Below are 19,247 nucleotides of genomic sequence, written 5' to 3'. Positions count from 1 at the left end.
AATACAAGATTGTGGTGGGGGAAAGAAGGGTTAAATAAAAATTGAGGCACCTCACACCTATAATTAATAAAGAAACAACAACTACTACTACATAATACATTGTGAGGCCTTCACTAGCACACTGGTTCTTATTTTAAAAACAAACAAACAACCCATGTATTTATTCTTTTCCATAGATCTCCATTTTACAAACAGTGACAGCTTTAGCAAACTTCGGAGCAGAATGCCTGGTTTATCAGTACCTATTTGTAGTACTCTAGTTCCCACACAGGCGTAGTCACCTGTAATGAATCCACTGGCATACATCCTTGCTTGTGTTCATTCTTTCATTGACAAACTTTTAAGAAGCAGCTGTTCCAATATTATCTCATTAATTTTTAATGTTTTAATTTTTTACTGCAGGGAATTATAAATCTGCAGCCAGTGCTACCTGGAATGAAGGTAAACTTTCTGATCCAGTCTTTAGATTACATACCACCATAGGCACACAATCAGGAAAAGGATGGTCTGCTCATGGTTCACAAACTACCCTTTGGAAATCATATATCAATAGGCTAACTAGGTAGGATTCTGACTTTACACATTGGAGTCAGGGTTCTCTGATCTATAAAATAATATAGAAGACAGATCAGATGATATCTATTGTGGCAGTTGATCAGAATCTAATGCAAGTGTAGAGAACCTTTGGCCCTCCAGATGTTGATGAGCTATAACTCCCAGCATCCCTGGCTATGCTGGTTGGAAAGCTAATAGAAGTTGTTGTGCAGCAACATCTGCTGGGCCAAATGTTCCCCACTCCTGATCTAATGCTGGATTGCTGGATGATGAGCTGTAGCCACACAAGAATTTCTCATCCTCAAACCTTAAATAACAGCAGCAACAAAAAGCCTTTAAAAAAACCCCAAAGTAATTCATTAGAATCCCTGATTTCTAGGAGCTGGGATGCAGATATGTATTTGTATATGAAAGTTTCTCCTAGCTGAGGCTCATGAGGAGCAGTTGTTAGATTTTTTAAAATTTGTTTTATTTGATATCCCTCTTTATCACTACCCGAAGGAGTCTCAAAGCGGCTCACAACCTCCTTTCCCTTCCTCCCCCACAGCAAACACTCTGTGAGGTGAGTGTGGCTGAGAGACTTCAGAGAAGTGTGACTGGCCCAAGGTCATCCAGCAGCTGCATGGGGAGGAGTAGGGAAGTGAACCCGGTTCCCCAGATTACGAGTCCACCGCTCTTAACCACTACACCACACTGGCTCGGATGTTAGGTGTCATTGCCTTGGCTCCCATCTTTATCCCTTCTTACCCTGGCCTCTCCCTCCTTCATTCAACCTCAAAACCAGAAACTTGTTGGAGCAGAGACCTGTATGTGATACACCTCCACCAGTTATACTGTGTTAATAAAAATAAATCATTTTGTTGTTTTTATTCTTGTAATAATGATTATATTTGATAAGGGCTGGCAGGACTGAAAAATGGATGTATGTACAGTATGTGTTGTACAGGAGATGAAATGAAAGAGGAGTAATCATTTATCAAGTGTGGCTGGTAAGAACTGAAAAGGGACTGAACAATGGGCAGACCCAGCGGCGGAGCATATGCCCATGCTGCCCAGGGCGGGCATGCTCCCAAGGGGGGAGTGGCATGGAGGGTGCCCTCCCAAGCGAGGAACAGCTGCTCAGGTGCCCAGAGTGGCACGTGTGCCCTGCCGCTGGGGGCGAAGCAAGCCGCCCATATTCAGTGCACCTCCCGCCCGTGACTCCCAAGCCTCCTCCAAGCTGTCAAAACGAAGGGGGAAGGGGGGGATGCTGCCGGCAAAGTGGCACAGCTCCCCCCTATCCCAATGGCTCGGGGTAGGCTTGGGAATGTCACATACGCAATATAAAACTTATTGACACCTTTAAGCAAAATCACACCCATTTTCTTCTGAAATATTGTTGAAATATTGTTTGAAATCTTGAGCTCCTCAGGTTGAAAACAGCAGGTTTCGAGGGTGGATCAAGATCTTATAGGATCCATCTGGAAAGAACCTAATCTATTATTAACCATAACTTCCTTTCTTAGCCAAAACTTTCCTTCATGTAAAATACCTGCAGTGTCTCTAAGAAAATACACCATGTCAGTCTCCACAAAGTCTTCTGGGATGTTGTTCATAGCCATGTGATAATACAGGTTATAAACCTCCCGCTTTATGGTTTTCTGAAATAGAAAGGGACAAATTGACAGGAGGTAAGACTGTTTTCAGGGATCATGCTAGTGCCTGTCCATCCATTATCAACAATTGCAATCTAGAATTACCCATCGGATTTTCCAAAGATATGGCAGGAGGCAGCACAGGAGGGAAACAGGAAATGGAGCAAGAGACAGAGGAAAGAAATAAAAGTACAAGCTGAGAAAAGGAAGAAGGAAGAAGGGAGGTATGGCAGGGGTAAGTTAATTTTTTTGTTAGAAGTTTATTATAAGTTCAGCAGTTTCATATCTGAGTTCTTTTTTAAAAATTGGATGGATGCCATTCAGACCTGGGGTCTTCTTTGCTTAAATTTGTCAATAAGGCCTACGATACAAAAAAAACCCAAAAACCCCTTATTTTGCCTATGTGCCTGCATGACTGGCTGGTTCCTACACAGGCCAGAGAACTGCAAAGCCATTTCCAGAGTGCTACACCACACACAATTGTGTGCATTTATTCAGAAATTCAAGAAGTAGGTCATGACTGAAAATAAAAAGTGAGAAGCCATTCTTTAAAAAAATAACTTTAGTAAAAAGACAAAAGAGATGGGAATGGGGACAGAAAGGGATGAGAGGTATATTCATGCTTGCAGTCTACCATATACAAGTGGAGGGAGAGCTCACAAAATAGAAGGTCTGCAAAATGTCAAAGAAGAAAAGAGAAGGATAATTCTATAGTGACCAGTGTAACATTCATAAGCTTTTTAACATAATATTTTGTGTTTTAGCTAAGATTATTTAACCACAATTAACATTAAACTATTTGTTTGTAATCTGCCTTGATATTCCCTACAAAAATAATCAAGAAGTATGCCACAGACAGTTTCAATGCTTCTTTAAAAATTTGTTTTCAAAGATGTTCAATAATCTATCTGTAACTTTGATAAATGTTTTCTCTAAAAGTTTGATTCGCATTTTCCCCAACAGTGGCAATACAGTGGTACCTCGGGTTACAAACACCTCAGGTTACAAACACTTCGGGTTACAAACGCTTTAGGTTACAAATTCTGCTAACCCGGAAGAAGTACAGTGGTGCGCCGCAAGACGAACGCCTCGCAAGACGGAAAACCCGCTAGACGAAAGGCGCTTCGCAAAACGAATTTCCCTATGGGCTTCCTTCGCAAGACGAAAGCCCATAGGGAAATCTCCGGGACAGCGGGGAAACGCAGCGCGTCTTCCCCACTGTCCTTGGACCTCCTCCGAAGGCTGGCGGTGGGGCGGAGAGACCTTCTCCCCGCGCCAGGCTTCGGAAGGCTCCTCCGAAGGCTGGCGGTGGGGCGGAGAGCCCTTCTCCCCGCGCCAGGCTTCGGAAGGCTCCTCCGAAGGCTGGCGATGGGGCGGAGAGGCCTCCTCCCCGCGCCAGGCTTCGGAAGGCTCCTCCGAAGGCTGGCGGCGGGAGGAGGTCTCTCCGCCCCACCAGCAGCCTTCGGAAGGCTGCTCCGAAGGCTGGCGACGGGAGGAGGGTTTTCCTTCCCACCGCCAACATTCAGAATGCTGTTCTGAATGTTGGCGGTGGGGAGGAAAAACCCTCCTCCCACCACAAGCCCCGGGAACAGAGGAGAAGCGCTGTGTGCCTTCCCCTCTGTTCCCGTACCTGTGCTGAAGGCTTGCGGTGGGGAGAAAAGCCCTTCTCCGCACTGCCAGCCTGGCAAGCGGTCTCCATAGGAACGCATTAATTGATTTTTAATGCATTCCTATGGGAAACCGTGCTTCGCAAGACGGAAAACTCGCAAGAAGAAAAAACTTGCGGAACGAATTAATTTCGTCTTGCGAGGCACCACTGTACCTCAGGTTACAAACTTTGCCCCAGGATGAGATCAGAAATTGTGTGTCCATTAGCAAAAGCGCACCTCAGGTTAAGAATGGACCTCCAGAATGAATTAAGTTCGTAACCTGAGGTACCACTGTATACACTTAAGAGCTGATGTTTCATAGGAAGCATACCATGTTTCCAATACCATATGTTTACGGGGGGGGGGGGGGTTGGCCAAAGTTGTTGAGATTTTTTTTATTATTATTGGAAACTGTGGAAAAAAAGTTTTCTTACAAATCACCTGTGGCCGATGTAATATGGCCAGTGTAACATAGGAACATTCTTTGATACACTCACAAATAAATGCCTCCAAAGCAAAACACTGTGCATATTACACTTTACTAGGTATTCACGAGTTGCTAGTCAACATCAATTCAGCATCAATTCCATGTGGAAAGTTGTAATGCCCATGGTAATTTAAACTTAGCTATGGCAATGCTCTAATGATTTGTTTCCTAGTTTCAAGCACAACAAAAACTAAGCTGCCAACTGACACCATATTTGCACGACTGTTTCTGCTTCTGCACTTTGTTTCAGCCTAACCAGTTTCCATAAGGACATTATACCCTGTGCTCATGGAGTTTACATGCAGCAGGTCCCACTTTACAAATGTTCACTAACTGAAAATGAGCTTATCCGAACATGAGGAATTAGTGCCCAAACCTCACTATACACACCACAGATTCAGATACCCAAACAGAGAGCATTTTTTGCTTCCTTGTTTGCCTTTTGCTGGCTGGCTGAGAAACAGGGGGAGGAGGGAAGGGGAGTGATTAGATAAATAAGATAGCATTTTTCTTGGATTTTCCTGCCTTTCCTGAGGGTTTTTAGCTTTGGGGGTTAAAATTCCATGGTTTGGTACATATTAAGAAATTTTTCCATAGGAATAAATGGAAACTGTTGAGTCGTTATGCAAACACTCCCCTAATGAACAATTTTCAGGGAATGCATTGTATTTGGTAAGTGAGGCCTATGTGTGTTTTAGGTTATGTTAAAATTCATTTATATGTGTGCCTTCAACCTTTTACAGTGTTACGGAGTTTTCTAAACCAAGGCAAGAGACCTTCAGTTCCCGAGATTAATTTTGTAATTTTAGATCAGGAGAACCTCCAGCCCATTAGCCAATCTTGGCCCACCAGACTTCCATTTGGCCATGAGGCCATTTTGGGCCAGCCACACCCAAACTCCCAACAGGTGACATCTTACAGGTAACAGCAGGGCTTGCCAGAAAGGGTGGGGCTTGGTTGTCAGGAGCCTTTGAAGCTCAAATGGGGTCAGCACTAAACAGGATTGCTCCCCCTTCACATCACCCAATAAAAATAGGGAGTGATCCTGCTGTGTTTAGGGGTGCAAGAGAGCTTCCTACATGAGGGTGAACCAAGCAGGATTGCTCCCCTGCCTAAAATCAGGAGAGATGATCCATCTTAGCACTCCACTCAGGGAAGTAACTGGGCACACCAGCAAGTTCCCTGCAGGGAGTTCTAGGCTCATCCAAACTCAGTGTAAAAGAGGAGGAGGAAGTCTCTTCCCTTTCCTTTCCTTTCTTGCTGCAATCTTAAAGGGAAGTAGACTCATAAATTATTATTATTATTATTATTATTATTATTACTACTATTATATATTTGTTTATATATGCTCCAATGGGAGCAAAATTCCTCATTCCTCTCCAGCCTAGCTAGGGAATACCAAACAAGATGGGCTTCCCTCCCGGATGCCTCTGAGGGGAAGTTTGTAGAAGCTTGTACATGCTTCAGGAAAGAGGGGTGAGAGTCTAATAGAGAAATATAAATTCTACAATTTTCTAAACCATAATAAGGTTTAAAATAAATAAACCTTAAAAGGGTATATGATTGCTAAACGTATTAACACATAATTAGATTATCTCCATCCTCAAAGTATTAACATATCTCCACCCACTTGTCTGACTTGTCTTTAAGACTGAGAGCTTGTCCAGGACAGGAACCTGTCTCAGATGGTATGGTACAAATAATAGGCTTTGGAGTCATTCCTATGGCAAGATCTGTTGGAACGAGCAACTTAGGATGCAGTGGATTTCCAGTGACGCTAAGTCCTTGACTCAAGCAAAGATATGAAGTGTAACCCTGACTCTGCTGGGCCATGTGACTTGACAACCCAGTATAGAACACTATTTTAAAGGTTTGTTTTCTCTGCTGCCATGTTTAGGCAGAGCAGCAACTGCCTTGCTGCTGAACAGTTTGGATCCAGTGTAATAGCACATCAGCGTACTCAACTTACACTGGCTTTACTTTTCATGGGGGGGGGCGCGGGGAGTGTGCTTTTGTAACTAATGTAACATGCTGAACCAATGTAAGTTTTATTGTCCTAAGCTCATATGATTTTGTTCTGAACATAACATTTCTTGTCTTTCACCAAATGAGAAAGCACCGATATCGATACAATAAAGTATTTAACCTATTCTCTATTGTCTTTGGGAGATCTTTAACTGAACTTTGGAGGGGGCGGAACAGAGAACTTCTGAGTCATCTTGCATATCATGCTTCTGGCTGTTTTATTCATGTTCAAAATGTGATTTTGAAAAACTCTTGCCAGGTAATGAAACTTCGGAGAATTATATTTAAAATTATATAGAACATGTTAACTATGTATGAAAATGGAAAATGAGCCTGAAAGTTGAGATTCTCATGAAATTATCTGGAAATGAAATGAAGGGCTTCTCGGTGGAATTCATAACGAATGTGTTTCATCCAATGATAGTACTGCTCAAGGTATAGCCATTCAAAATGGACATGCCTAACGTAGATGAATTAATTTCAGGGGGTCTACTGTAATTTAGTTGGCTACAACCCATCTGTGCAAGGTTTCCTAATACACTGAGCAGACCTATTTGCTTTGACTTTTCTATGGAAAGCCCATGTTTTTGGTGCACTGAAAAGCCAGCACTGAAGACAAACACACTTACTTTATACATCCTAACTGCTCCACCGCCCATACCCAGTTCATGCTCTATATCAGTCAAGCTCCCAAGGGAAGCTGCAGAAGAGTGGTCCGCCACAGGTTTCTCGCCAGTTTCGGGCAGAGAACTTTTGCTTTTTCGATCTCTCTCTAAAAAAGGAATATTTGGAATAAGAAGTCAGTGGCAAACATGAGTGCAACATATCAATCATGCAACCTGAGCTATAGGAGAGGGCTCACTTCAAGGGGGCCCAAGTACAGCTAAATAGAGCCTCCTTGTGCAGAAGCAGTATACCTCTGACGAGATACTGGGAAGTCAGGAGTGTGAGGGTAAGCTCCCATTGGCCCCGCTGGTGAGGGTAAGCTCCCATTGGCCCCGCTGGCATGGCCAATATTCATTCATTCATTCATTCATTTGGGAGGATTTTCATCCCACCTACCAACCAAAGCTCTCGAGGCAGCTTATATTTAAAACACAATACAAATAATAACGGCACAATGATTACTCACTCTCTTCTGGGCAATCTTCCAAGGGCCACATCCCAGCAGGGCCAGAAGCAAAAGTGGGCAGGACAACAAATGTATTCCGCCTCCCTTTTGTACACTAGGTTAGTTTCTAAATATACTCACACACCTCTCTCTATTCTCCATCCAGACAAGCAAGAGTTCCAGTCAGGCAAAAATATTAAAGATGTGAAGCACAGCCAGTGAGTGGGGGTGGCCTGGGAAGAGTTTCAAGGACCATATGGAGGGATCTGGAGGGCCACATTTGGCCCTCAAGCCTGGGGCTCTCCACTCCCTGAATATTGAAATATCTCCCCTACTTCTCCAAGGCTGTAAGTACCACTCTGCAACTGAATCTCCCAAGAATTAATGGGATGTTGGTCCTTATAAGCCAGGGCTTCAACATTTGACAGCAATTGTTATCTCTCAACTGGGTCTACGACAGATACAAGAGGTGCTGGATCAGCAAATGCGTTAAAAGCTTTTCTCCTAGCCTTCAGATTTCTAATAGTCTAGGATGATGGGAGCTGTAGTCCAGCAAGTTAAGCCCCTAAAAATATTTGTTGTTTAGTCATTTAGTCGTGACTGACTCCTCATGACCCCCTAGACCAGAGCACGCCAGGCACTCCTGTCTTCCACTGCCTCCCGCAGTTTGGTCAAACTCATGCTGGTAGCTTCGAGAACACTGTCCCACCATCTTGTCCTCTGTCGTCCCCTTCTCCTTGTGCCCTCCATCTTTCCCAACATCAGGGTCTTTTCCAGGGAGTCTTCTCTTCTCATGAGGTGGCCAAAGTATTGGAGCCTCAGCTTCAGGATCTGTCCTTCCAGTGATCACTCAGGGCTGATTTCCTTCAGAATGGAGAGGTTTGATCTTCTTGCAGCCCATAACCAGAGACTGTTATCCTATATTCACTTACCTGGATACATACTGTGTTCCAGAGTGCTACATACCTTCTGATCCCACAATTCATTTTAAAAACAAAGAAACTGTGATCCTAAATCACGTCTAATTTAACTCTAACTCTTTCTGTAGTTGAGTCTCCAGCTGTTAGTGAGGCTTTTTCGGAATTGTTTCCTTTACGTACTTGATTCTACCATTGAACTGCTGGACGCTGCAGCCATCTTCTCTGAACGATTATCTTCCTCGTCTTCTTCATAGGGAACATCTGTTCAGAAAGAAACAAAGAAAAGCATCACACAGAAGTTACAAAAAACCGAAGCTGGATTTGTGAGCCCAATCCAGAGCTTTGCATGGACTCTGAATGCACACAGGAAACTCCTCTGTCCACTGACAGCCAAGTAAGAAGAGACTCCATAAAGGAATCCTCTCCTTTGAAGTTAGCAGGTTCAGAAAGAAGAACTACTCAGAGTGCACAATTTGAGCCAGGGCTTCAACCTGAAGCTTGTTTGTGAAGTCAAACTAAGCCCTGGAATATATAAAATAATGGTTACATTGTATTATATTGTTACAATTGAACAGCTGTTCTTCAGTTGTGATTTCTGACATCCCGAAACAAAGATGCTACGCCTGACTACCTGGGAGAAGCTAAAGAATCTTTGGACCTGAAAGTTATGATGAGGGAAGGACTGAAGATTGTGTTGTTTATTTATTAAATCCATACTCAGTCCTTCCTCACAAAGGCGTCCAGGGCAGCAAACAACAAGCAATAAAACAATAAAAACATTTTTAGAACAATTCCAGTACAGATACGGACTGGGGAAAATCACAGTAAAGTGGTGGGAAAGTACTCTGAGACATGCAGGAGGGTTTTTTTTAATATATATCATAACTCTGTTACATGGTCAAGGCAGAAGATACTGATGTCGGAGGAAGGATGCAAGGATGTTGCTACTCAGCAACTGGATCAGGGCACTCTGTATATGCTCAGAGACACTCTATCATTTCTCTGCCTCTAACAGGCAGGCGTTTGTGGCAAATGAAAGGCGATGGCACACAGAGCTATGGTCATTCTGTGTGCGGAGAGTTAAGGCACTCAGCAAATGCTCAAAGGAGCACACACTTTCTGTAGGAAAAGTGCCGTCCCGAGACCCCCTGTCTAAAACCCTGGATAACTACTGCCACTGCCAGTTAGTGCAGGCAGCATTAGGCTGCACTGCCGAATTATCTGACTTGATAGGAGGCAGCTTCTCCTGTGTTCCTATGAGGGAGGAGCGGTGAGAGGATTCCAGGGACAGCCAATGTGGCACCCCTCCCGATAGATATATAACTTCATTGATGTTTAATTGGTTTTTTAATTGTTGGATTCCCCCCCCCCCGTTTGCAGCGCAGCAGTTCCCTTTTATCCATAAGTCGCCTTGAGTCCCTTCAGGGGGCAAAGACGAAGGAGGGCAGTTGTGGACTACAAATCCCATGCAGCCTAAAATATCTGGAGCACGTGGGCTTTCCCTGAGAGGTCCCTGCTCGAAGCGGGGAAGGCCCTCTGCACGCGCCCAGAGGCCCTCTGCGCACCGATCTCGACGTCGACCTCGTCGAGGCGGATCTCCTGGCGGAAGAAGAGGGCGGCGGGCTGGCCCTCCTCGGCGCTGGCGCCCAGGTTGAGGAAGCGCAGGAGGATCTCGGCCTCGTCGCCGTCGTTGCGGTTGAGCAGCTCCTCGAAGGGCGCCCCGTCCTTCACGCCCAGCGCGCTCTGCAGCCGGTCGCCCACCCACTGCACCCGCACGTCGTCCATGGCTCGCCCCGCAGCCCGCTTTCGGCTCGCCGGCCAACCGACGCGCCTCCGTCGCCAGGGCAACGGCGCTAGGCCGCAGGGCGGGCGCGCGCACGGCGCCAAGAGCCTGAGGCAACGCGGCGCGCGCCATAGAAAAATGGGCGGAATTCAAGAAAGAACATTGATGAAAAATAATTTATTACGGACTGTGTGTGTGTGTGAAACTCATCGTGCAGAAAAAGGGGTCTGCGTTAAAGGCGGATCCTCATGGATCCTCCACTTTTTAAAAAAGTGCAAGCCTGTAAGGGTAGAAATCAAATCTTCCAAGCTAGCCTTAGCCTTAGCAATCTCCAACAACATCAAGCCTTTATCATTAACCATCATTTCAATGTGCTATTTGGAACAGGTAAATTTGGGAGGGACAAAATGGTTTCAGGACTTTTTCTGTGCGCTTCAGATATGTGGTTTTGTAGCCTTATGAGGCTTTGCCCTTGGGTGGGAAAAATATTGCACCTGGGAAAGGGAAGTGGGAGTCAACAGACACTCAAGGAATAGTTTCGGAGAAAAAGGTTTTATTTCTACCATCCATGAACTGGTAGAAGGAGCAAGTGTGATAAGTCACAAAAAGCATGCACGAGTTCACAGTCATGTGCACAAGCATATATACCCCTTTCCAATTCCCTCCTCCTTTCTCCTCCTTCTTCCAGAGTCCTGCCCCATGTTGAGGTTCCTGAGCATGAACAGAAAGCTGTCTTGGGACTATTGGGACTCTTGGCACCCTTCCCAGGAAAGGGGTTTCAGAGTGTTCAGATATGTTTCAATCTCTTGTTCTGGCCTGGTTCCCGGACAGAAAGGAAGTTGCAATGTGGTTCTTTAGCAAGGCCAGAAGGCATCAGAAAGGCCTGAGAAACAATGGACTGTTCTCTACCTTTGTTACAATCTTTTTAGTTACAGCAAGCGGAATGTTTCTGATGCTTAGCTGCTGAGAAAATGATTTTGAAAAGCTTTGAGAAGCTTTGAGCCTGCTTTGGTGGGGGGTGACTTCGGGCCTAGGTGAGGTCACCTGTCCTCACCTTCCTTCAGTTTGTGTGTGTGCTTAGTACATTTATGAACATTTATTTTATATATATGTACGACCTTAAAATTATTAAAATAATAGTAATATTTGATATTATAATATTAATGATATAATAAGATAATGATAATTATTATTTTATTTATACCCCACCCATCTGACTAAGGCTGCCAGAGCCACTCTGAGCGGCTTCCAACATACATCAAAACATAAGAAAACATTGCGCACTTCCCTATACAGGGCTGCCTTCAGCTGCCTTCTAAAGGTTGCATAGTTACTTGATCTTCTTGGCTCCAGGATCACACGACTCCATGCCCTCATGACGTTTCTCTCAGGGATATCATACCACACCCTCCAACATTTCTCTGAAGAAAAAGCGGGACTTTCCGGGATCAAATCAGAAACCAGAATGGCTTCTGTAAATCCAGGACTGTCCCTGGAAAGTAGAGACAAAAAGCATGAGGATTCATGGGGATCCGTGCTTCAGAACCCCGGTTTTGGGCCATGGAGTTTCCAGGAAGCCGTGGATACGTGATTTTTGTGGTGCAGGTTGTGCCCCTGGACATGATGTGTGATTTGACAGTGAGTTAGGGGTGGCCCAATGCAAGAAGTGTGAGGATCCGTGCTTCAGAACCACGTTTTTGGGCCACGGTCTTGCCAGGAAGCCATGGATCCGTGATTTTTGTGGTGCATGCTGTGCCCATGGCCATGCTGTTTGATCTGATGGTGACTTCGGGCTGATCTAGTGCAAAAATCATGAGGATCCGTGTTTTTTAACCATGTTTTTGCGCCATTGCGGTACCACGAAACAGTGGATGCGTGATTTTTTTTGGTTCTGCCTATAGACAAATACGTGGTGTAGAGTATCATGGTGTTTTTATTTTGTTTCAATATAAAAATCATATGAATTCATGAGGATCCATGTTTTTGTGGTGCTGCAGTGTTGGATCCACGTTTTTATAGTCCAGTCTGTAGGCGTGCCTTCCAGATGTGTTTTGACACTGGATTTGTTGAAGTTATTTTTTAAAAAGTGGAGGATCCATGTAGATCCGCCTTTAACCCAGACCCCTTTTTCTGCACAATAAGTTTTACACACACACACACACACACACACACACACACACATGCATTGAAGACACCATCCACCTCTACTCACAACCAGAGTAGCCCATTCTTTTTCTTCCATTTCTTCAGTAGATTATGATGGGTGACAAGGGAGAATTTAACCATTAAGGTGTTACAGCAGAATGGTTCCAGACTACATTAATCTAAGGATGTGATATTTTTTACTGGGCAGTCTCTTGTATCCATTGTAATGATTATATTTCCTGAACAATACAACCCACTCTCATCCTGCCACCATCCCTACAATAATAGTTCTCCTCCCACCTCTTGTATTCGCCCATTCTCATCCAATCATTTTCTCTAGGGACTCATATCCTCATTTCCCCCACAGCTTGGTTCCCCAGAGGTTTAAATCATCACCATCATAATTCATTGTAAGCTACAATTTAACAGGCACAATGTTTGTTCTCAAAATGAGTGATTAGTTTTTATTTAAGATGAATATGAAAGAAGGCTAGATTTATTCTGCTGGCAATTATAAAACTCGGTAAGGTGAAATACCTCCATTTTCATTTTGAAATTAAAAAAACCTTTTAAAAGGTAGCTGTCTTCACCGAGTATAAACAAGTTTCATTCAAATTCACTGCTGTGTCAAAAGCAAAATTAAACTAGAACCTGATTTTGCAAGTATTAAGTTCCAGCAATGGAATGATGTGCATAAATGGAGTGTGTAATTGTTTTCTAAGAACTTGTACTAACTCAGGTAGTTTGCCATTCAACACTGAACAAAAGGTATGGGGATATCCAGACAGCAATACTGAAGAAACTTACATAAGCATATACTTAATTTCAAGGAATCTTTTTCTCATTTAAGCAAATGAAGTTTAAGTTCCACCAGGAGTTAAATTAGAATATTTAATACCTTGCAAAATAATTTCAGGTAGCAATATTGGAAGAGAATCACTGTGAGCCCCTATAACTTGCTCCTTGGTCAACTTAACAGGCATTTCCTTAAAAAATTCAAGGCCACAGGCTTCCTAGTTTTTTAGTGAATCCAAAAGCTGGCACGGCTTTCAAATCCTTCCTCTTATATTCAAAATGTAGGATGTGCAATGGCAAAAAAATAGCATAGCTCTTGCTCAAACCAGAGGCAAAAAGCTTTTAAACAATATCTTAGCCCATGTATTAGACTGCATAACCAAGTCTTAATAGTTTTCTGTAAATACTGAAAGGTAAGCAACTTCGTTCTCAGCTGCTGCCTGATTTTCTGAGCTATGAGTAATCATGAAGGTGCAGTAGTACTAACAGGAATGACAAGGCATTTTTCAGTACTGAACTCAGGTTCAATGGGGCTTACTTCCAGTTAAGGGCATATCGGATGCACTGTAAGGGTTTACAAAAGAAAAGAAACTGCTCTTAAAAATACCTGCAGCATTTTTAAAAGCAGCAATGAGATATTTAGAATCAATTTTAAAATCAATTTATATGTGCTCATGACTGGAAAACACAGACATTTTTGTGACTATTTACCAGAAATCCACGTTAGCAAAATCCAAATGTGAGGTTATATATTACAAAATTATTTGGCTGCATTGTAAGGCAATCAGTGTTTTTCTTTTCTACAATGAACTGTACAAGAATGACAAATAGGTACATGATTATTTTCAAACAACTCTAGAGATGTACCGACTACAGCAGCCAAACTATGCAATGTATCTATTACAATGTAAAGAAATGTCTTGAAAGGAGAAAGGTGTGAACTTGTATCCTTCGCCTGCGTAGAACTTGTTCTGAAATTCTACCCTGTAAAAAGAAAAGCACTACATTAAGATAAAGGCAATCACACGGACCCCGTTCAAAACTGCTAGGCAAACATGCTCTGAATCGTATCCACAATGAATAATTACTTTCAAGTGGAACATACTTAATGTCAATAAAGGATTCATTTACTTTAAAAATAAAAATTAAGCTTTACATTTTTTAATTAAAAAATCCAAAATGTTTTGCTAGCAAGCGACACACACACACACACACACACACACACGTATATATTAAAAGGAACACACATACCAGTGAAGTCGTACAGCATGTAGAAAAGCAGAAAGACCTTCCATGACTAAAAGAATGAATATTGTTAGAACCATAAATAAGGCTGAAACTGGTATCAGAAGGATGATCCCATAAGTCGCATCCACGCGAAGGCCCACTCTCATGATCATTGCCCAGAGGACTTCTGATAATTCTAAAAATAAAAACACAATAAACTGTCCCAAATCCTGCTTTTTAATACTTTACCACATGACGTGCCTAAAGGACAAGTAATTTTGCCAGGGACACATTCCTCATTATTAAAAGCAGTTGAAGATGTAATACCTTAATCATGCCCTGTTCAGACGCAACAGGAAACTGTGGCTTTGGACTATGTGGATGAGCTGTGGAAAGCTCTTAGCTTGCATGATCATCTGTCCCCACTTCATACTGGCAAGACTGGAAAATTTGCTTTCGCTTTTAAGTTAAGTGTATTTCCTATGGTGTCTATATTTAGGGAAATGCAGTTTGCTTCTTCACCTTCAACCCAATACTGCCCATACCAACAATGTATCATCATACTGAATGCAACTGAACCGTATGATTTGAACTCTACCATTTGAACACAGAGATACTGAATATACCTTTGTTACTCATGAAAAACATTTTAATAAAAACATGTGGAAAAAAGCTGAGGTCAAACCATGGTTTCAGATTCTGGCCTCTTTACTAACCATAGCTTCAATATACCACAGTTCTCCAAGTTCATACATTATAGGGAACAATTATTATAGTTTAAAATTGAAAATCTCCTTGCAGTATGGAAAGAGGAGAAGGGAGGGTTGAATTTAAGCAATCCATTCACATAGTAGGAAACCAATTTTTATTATGTCTGAACAGGACAATGAATATGTACATTAGAATTAAATATGTTTTATATTTGTTTTAAAATCAAAAGCGTGGGGGGGGGATTCCTAAAGAACCAAGGTGGGAACAAGAAAATAAGAGCGTTTGAGACTGCATGCAGGATACTTACGTGCATGGGCCAAACTAAGAGCCCAGAGCCTGAGGTATGAAGCAGAGTTGGAGATGCATCCTAGACAATATTCAATGGTATGGATAGCTTGATCCATGAATACATCTGTAAAGTTAAACTAAAGCAAAATAATATGTAAACATACAGATGTACTTTAGAATTCCCGGGACACATCAAATTCATTTCAGTAGGTGGTAGCCAGTGCTAGTCATATTCAGAGTAGACCCACTGAGATCGATAGGCCTACAGAGTATGACTTTGTTGGGTATCAGGAAGGACCAAGCAGAAGGTCCCAGGTTTAATCGCCAGCATCTTCAAATAGGGCTGGGAGAAAATCCTGCCTACAATCCTGAAAAGGGGCTGCCTGCCAGTGTAGACAGTAATGAGCATTGCCACATCTCAGTCAGCCTCTCTGAACTTGCTCTATGGTGTTTTAAAATGGTATTCCTTGGGCAGGTTTTACCCTTACTGCCCCCAAAGCACAGAGAAGCGTTAGGTTTTATCTTAGGCACATACTCCATGCATGGGACCATAGAGGCTTCACAGCATGCTGTGTCAATCATGCAACACTATCCTGAATCCTCTGCAATACACATTAGTTCTAGAGTAGTCAACTCAGCATGAAAAGGCTCTCTGGAGGCAGAACATTTGAAAAAACTATTGCTAGAAGTTTTCTAGGGAATATTTAGATAGCACCCTCAATAAGCCCAGGACAGCACAGTAACAAATGACAAGATGACAGGTCCCTTCCCCAAGGAGCTTACAATCTAAAATTTAACACAGGGAGAGGCAACAGAAAGAAAGGAAGGGATTTATGGGCAAGGGTAAATGCAGGGGGGTATGCATTAATTTAAATGCCAGAGTTCAGGACACCCTAAAAAGGGCGTTTTGAGGAGGGGTTTGAAATAAGAGCCAGCATCCTGTAGGTGGCCTGTGAGAGATTATATAACATCACATTTTGCAGTCTTCCAGATTGCTGATAAATGCATACAAGCCACAGGGGGGTGGGGTGGTCCTTCCGAAAGAAATATAACACCACAAACTGAAGGGGAAGGTGAACACGCCCTGTGCTGCACTGAGATGATTCCTTTTACATAGCTCCAAACTACAGGCAGTGTCTGTGAAACACACACATCTACCTCTTCTTTCTCCTCATCTTTGTGCCTGTGGTCCAAAGAGCTGTTTCCTTCTTCAATATCATGGGTTCTCAGCAGAGCAATTTCTTCTTCACTTTCTTTCCGTACTAACCGGTAGCCTTTCTGGAGAATTTAAAATAAAAAATTGAATTGTATCACTCACCCCACCTCAAGTTGGATTACAGCAACCATGCAAGCCATCTCCACCAGCCCCCCAAAAACCCAAGTGCTAAAGATCTAGTTCTCAAGAAAGGTGACCAACTTTTTAAAATGCAATGAAGCCTTCTGTACTTCTATCTCAGTGCTACCCAAAATTTTGAGAGCTGAAACACACTCTACCCACAACCCTCTACTGAATTAAGGTTGCTTTTATAGTGTGTGAAGAGTAAGAATTAGCTGCACTTTAGGGAACCCTCCCAGTGGCACAACTTAGCAAGACCTCAAGGGCCAAAAACAGCCTCACAGCAGAATGCCTGTTCACAAGATCAACAACCGGTAAGGGTCATGTCAATACCTGGGCCAGCTTGGCAATCCTTGCTTTTTAAATAATAATAATAATACAGATGTCTCCCCACTTTCATGTGTTTAACACATGCGTGACCGCACCTGCACAGTGCCAGGAAATAAATAAAATCAATTTAAACAGCAAAAAGCCACAAAATGGCCCAGAAACAGTGGGGAAATGGCCGAAATGGTGCAAAAAGAGCAAGAAAATGGTTAGCAATCCTATGACCCTTTGCACTGATATTTCAGGCTGTGGAGAGTTGGAGTTTGAGAAAGGAGATTTGGAGAGAACAATTGTCGTGAAGTTGGGTGGGTTTTTAGAGTAGTTTGGCTTTTAGACGGTGATCCCCACTATACATGATTTCACATATGTGTGCGATACCCAGGAACGCAACCTCTGCCTGTAGTCATAGGCTGGTCAATTGGGCTACACTGTTACAGAACTTCATTTTATTACTTTTGGCTGTAACAAAATGGTATTTATTCTTATCCTTTTTTCCTTGCCCCCTAACCAAAAGGAACATGTGTTTACAGAGCCATCAAACTAATTCAGAGAACATACATTTAATTGGAAGAAGGATTTTGCCAATCTTATAACACACATGCTATCATAGGCAGTTATTTCCAATACATACTCTGTATGCCCCGATGCTTTGGCCTCCATTGCTCAACCAGTATAAATAAAGTGGTTTTCCAAAAAGCAGCACTGGAACTGAAAGCACAGCAACAGACAGGAGAAATTTCTGTAGAACCATCTGTTTTGAAAGAGAGGAGGCAAAAAAGACAAAGCTGTTTTATGTGGAGGCTGATTCCCTCCTCCCTACACAATCTGTGGACATCACTGTGGACATCTCCAGGAATCACTAAATTACAACTCTCACAATCCCTGAATGCTGGAATAGAGCTAATGGGACTTGGTTCCAACAACACCTAGAGGACCACAGGTTCCCCACCTTTGGCACATACATTACTGAAAGGATTCAGACAGGTGTCAATTATTTGCAGGAAAAGGATTTGCATGACAACTGACTTAAATGCCAGTTTGGAATTGGGGTGTTTTTTCCATTTACTTTTTATACCTTATTAATTTTAATACAATAAAAAAGTAAGGCCACAACATTTATTTATAGTTAAAAAGAACCCTTCTGATCCCCTGCCAAGGTGACCATATTAATCAGGCAGATTTTTTTAATAAAAGAGTTAAAGTTGTGTTAAAATTGCAGCTGGCAAATACCATCCTAGAAGAGGGAGGGGAAGAAATGACTTTCCTAATATGATGCCTCCTGCAACACATGTAAAAATTTATCAGTTAACTAAAAACTGAGATTATGCATTGATGATTCAGTTCTATGCATGCTTATTCAGAATTCACTGTGTTCCATGTGGTTTACTTCTCAATACGTGTATTTAGGGCTGCATTTGAAGATTTTTTAAAAACTGGGTTACAAGCCCTAAAATGAACACTTTTGTATGGCTGTCTGTTCAATTCCATATATTTCTTCAACTGCCTCTCTTCCTTTCAAAGCAGCCACTTGCATCTCCATACACACAACAAAGACAAAAACCAAATCAGTGCAGAAAGAACAGCAAAGAGAAAAATGTGGGGAAACCACATATTAATATTGCCTTGTTTATACTTTGCATACATCACTACAATATTTCCACATTTATTCTTTTTCTTCCAGGCCACAGCTTTCATATGCCACTTCATCCCAGGCCACTGCGCCCACAAAATAAGTTCTGATTTAGTCTTATCTTTTCATTTATGCAATACTGAGTTGCTAAAAAAGAAGTGTTGCTCTTATCAGAACATTTTATTCCTTTCTCTAGAATCAAAAAGATGCCTCCTAATTCCAACATACACACTGCCCAGGCTTGCACCCCGGGGAGGTCACTTTGGTGCTGCTAATGCAGTGGTTTGACTTCCATCGTCTCCTGAGACAGATGGATGCCAACAATACCAGCACAGGGAAAGACTATCTTCCATACATGCCTAGAACCAAGTACAGTGGTACCTCTGGATACACACACTTCAGGATGCGAACGTGGCAAACCCAGAAGTATTTTTCCAGCTTTTGCCCCGTGCGCATGCACAGAAGTGCTCTTCCACACCACACGCATGCGCAGAAGCGGCACCTCTGGTTGGGAATTCCTCAGGATCTGATCAGAGCTCCGGAACAGATCCTGTGCGCAACCAGAGGTACCACTGTAATACATTAACCTAACTCTTCCCAAAATTCAGTAACTACTGCACATTC

The 19,247-nt window shown here is 42.7% G+C and overlaps 2 protein-coding genes across 2 annotated transcripts in view; both read right to left on the bottom strand.

Moving 5' to 3' along the window:
• DNAH10 (dynein axonemal heavy chain 10) overlaps positions 1-10,171 on the bottom strand; it is a 119,755-nt gene extending 109,584 nt beyond the window's left edge. Inside the window, exons 1-4 of the mRNA XM_081892744.1 lie at positions 9,947-10,171; positions 8,562-8,642; positions 6,980-7,122; positions 2,087-2,195 (exon numbers count right to left, since the gene is read on the bottom strand). Of these exons, the coding sequence (XP_081748870.1) occupies positions 2,087-2,195; positions 6,980-7,122; positions 8,562-8,642; positions 9,947-10,166 (553 nt within the window). The 5' untranslated portion in view covers positions 10,167-10,171. The remainder of the gene's footprint in view (positions 1-2,086; positions 2,196-6,979; positions 7,123-8,561; positions 8,643-9,946) is intronic.
• A 2,575-nt stretch (positions 10,172-12,746) lies between these two features.
• Positions 12,747-19,247, bottom strand: part of ATP6V0A2 (ATPase H+ transporting V0 subunit a2) — a 28,331-nt gene continuing 21,830 nt past the window's right edge. Inside the window, exons 16-20 of the mRNA XM_081892775.1 lie at positions 17,625-17,744; positions 16,489-16,608; positions 15,350-15,467; positions 14,356-14,527; positions 12,747-14,088 (exon numbers count right to left, since the gene is read on the bottom strand). Of these exons, the coding sequence (XP_081748901.1) occupies positions 13,989-14,088; positions 14,356-14,527; positions 15,350-15,467; positions 16,489-16,608; positions 17,625-17,744 (630 nt within the window). The 3' untranslated portion in view covers positions 12,747-13,988. The remainder of the gene's footprint in view (positions 14,089-14,355; positions 14,528-15,349; positions 15,468-16,488; positions 16,609-17,624; positions 17,745-19,247) is intronic.

This window comes from Podarcis melisellensis, assembly GCF_964234715.1.
Source record: "Podarcis melisellensis genome assembly, chromosome: 16".
In the NCBI taxonomy this organism is placed as follows: domain Eukaryota; kingdom Metazoa; phylum Chordata; class Lepidosauria; order Squamata; family Lacertidae; genus Podarcis; species Podarcis melisellensis.
Note: the sequence above shows the minus strand (reverse complement) of the source record. Positions and strands in the feature narration are given on the sequence as shown.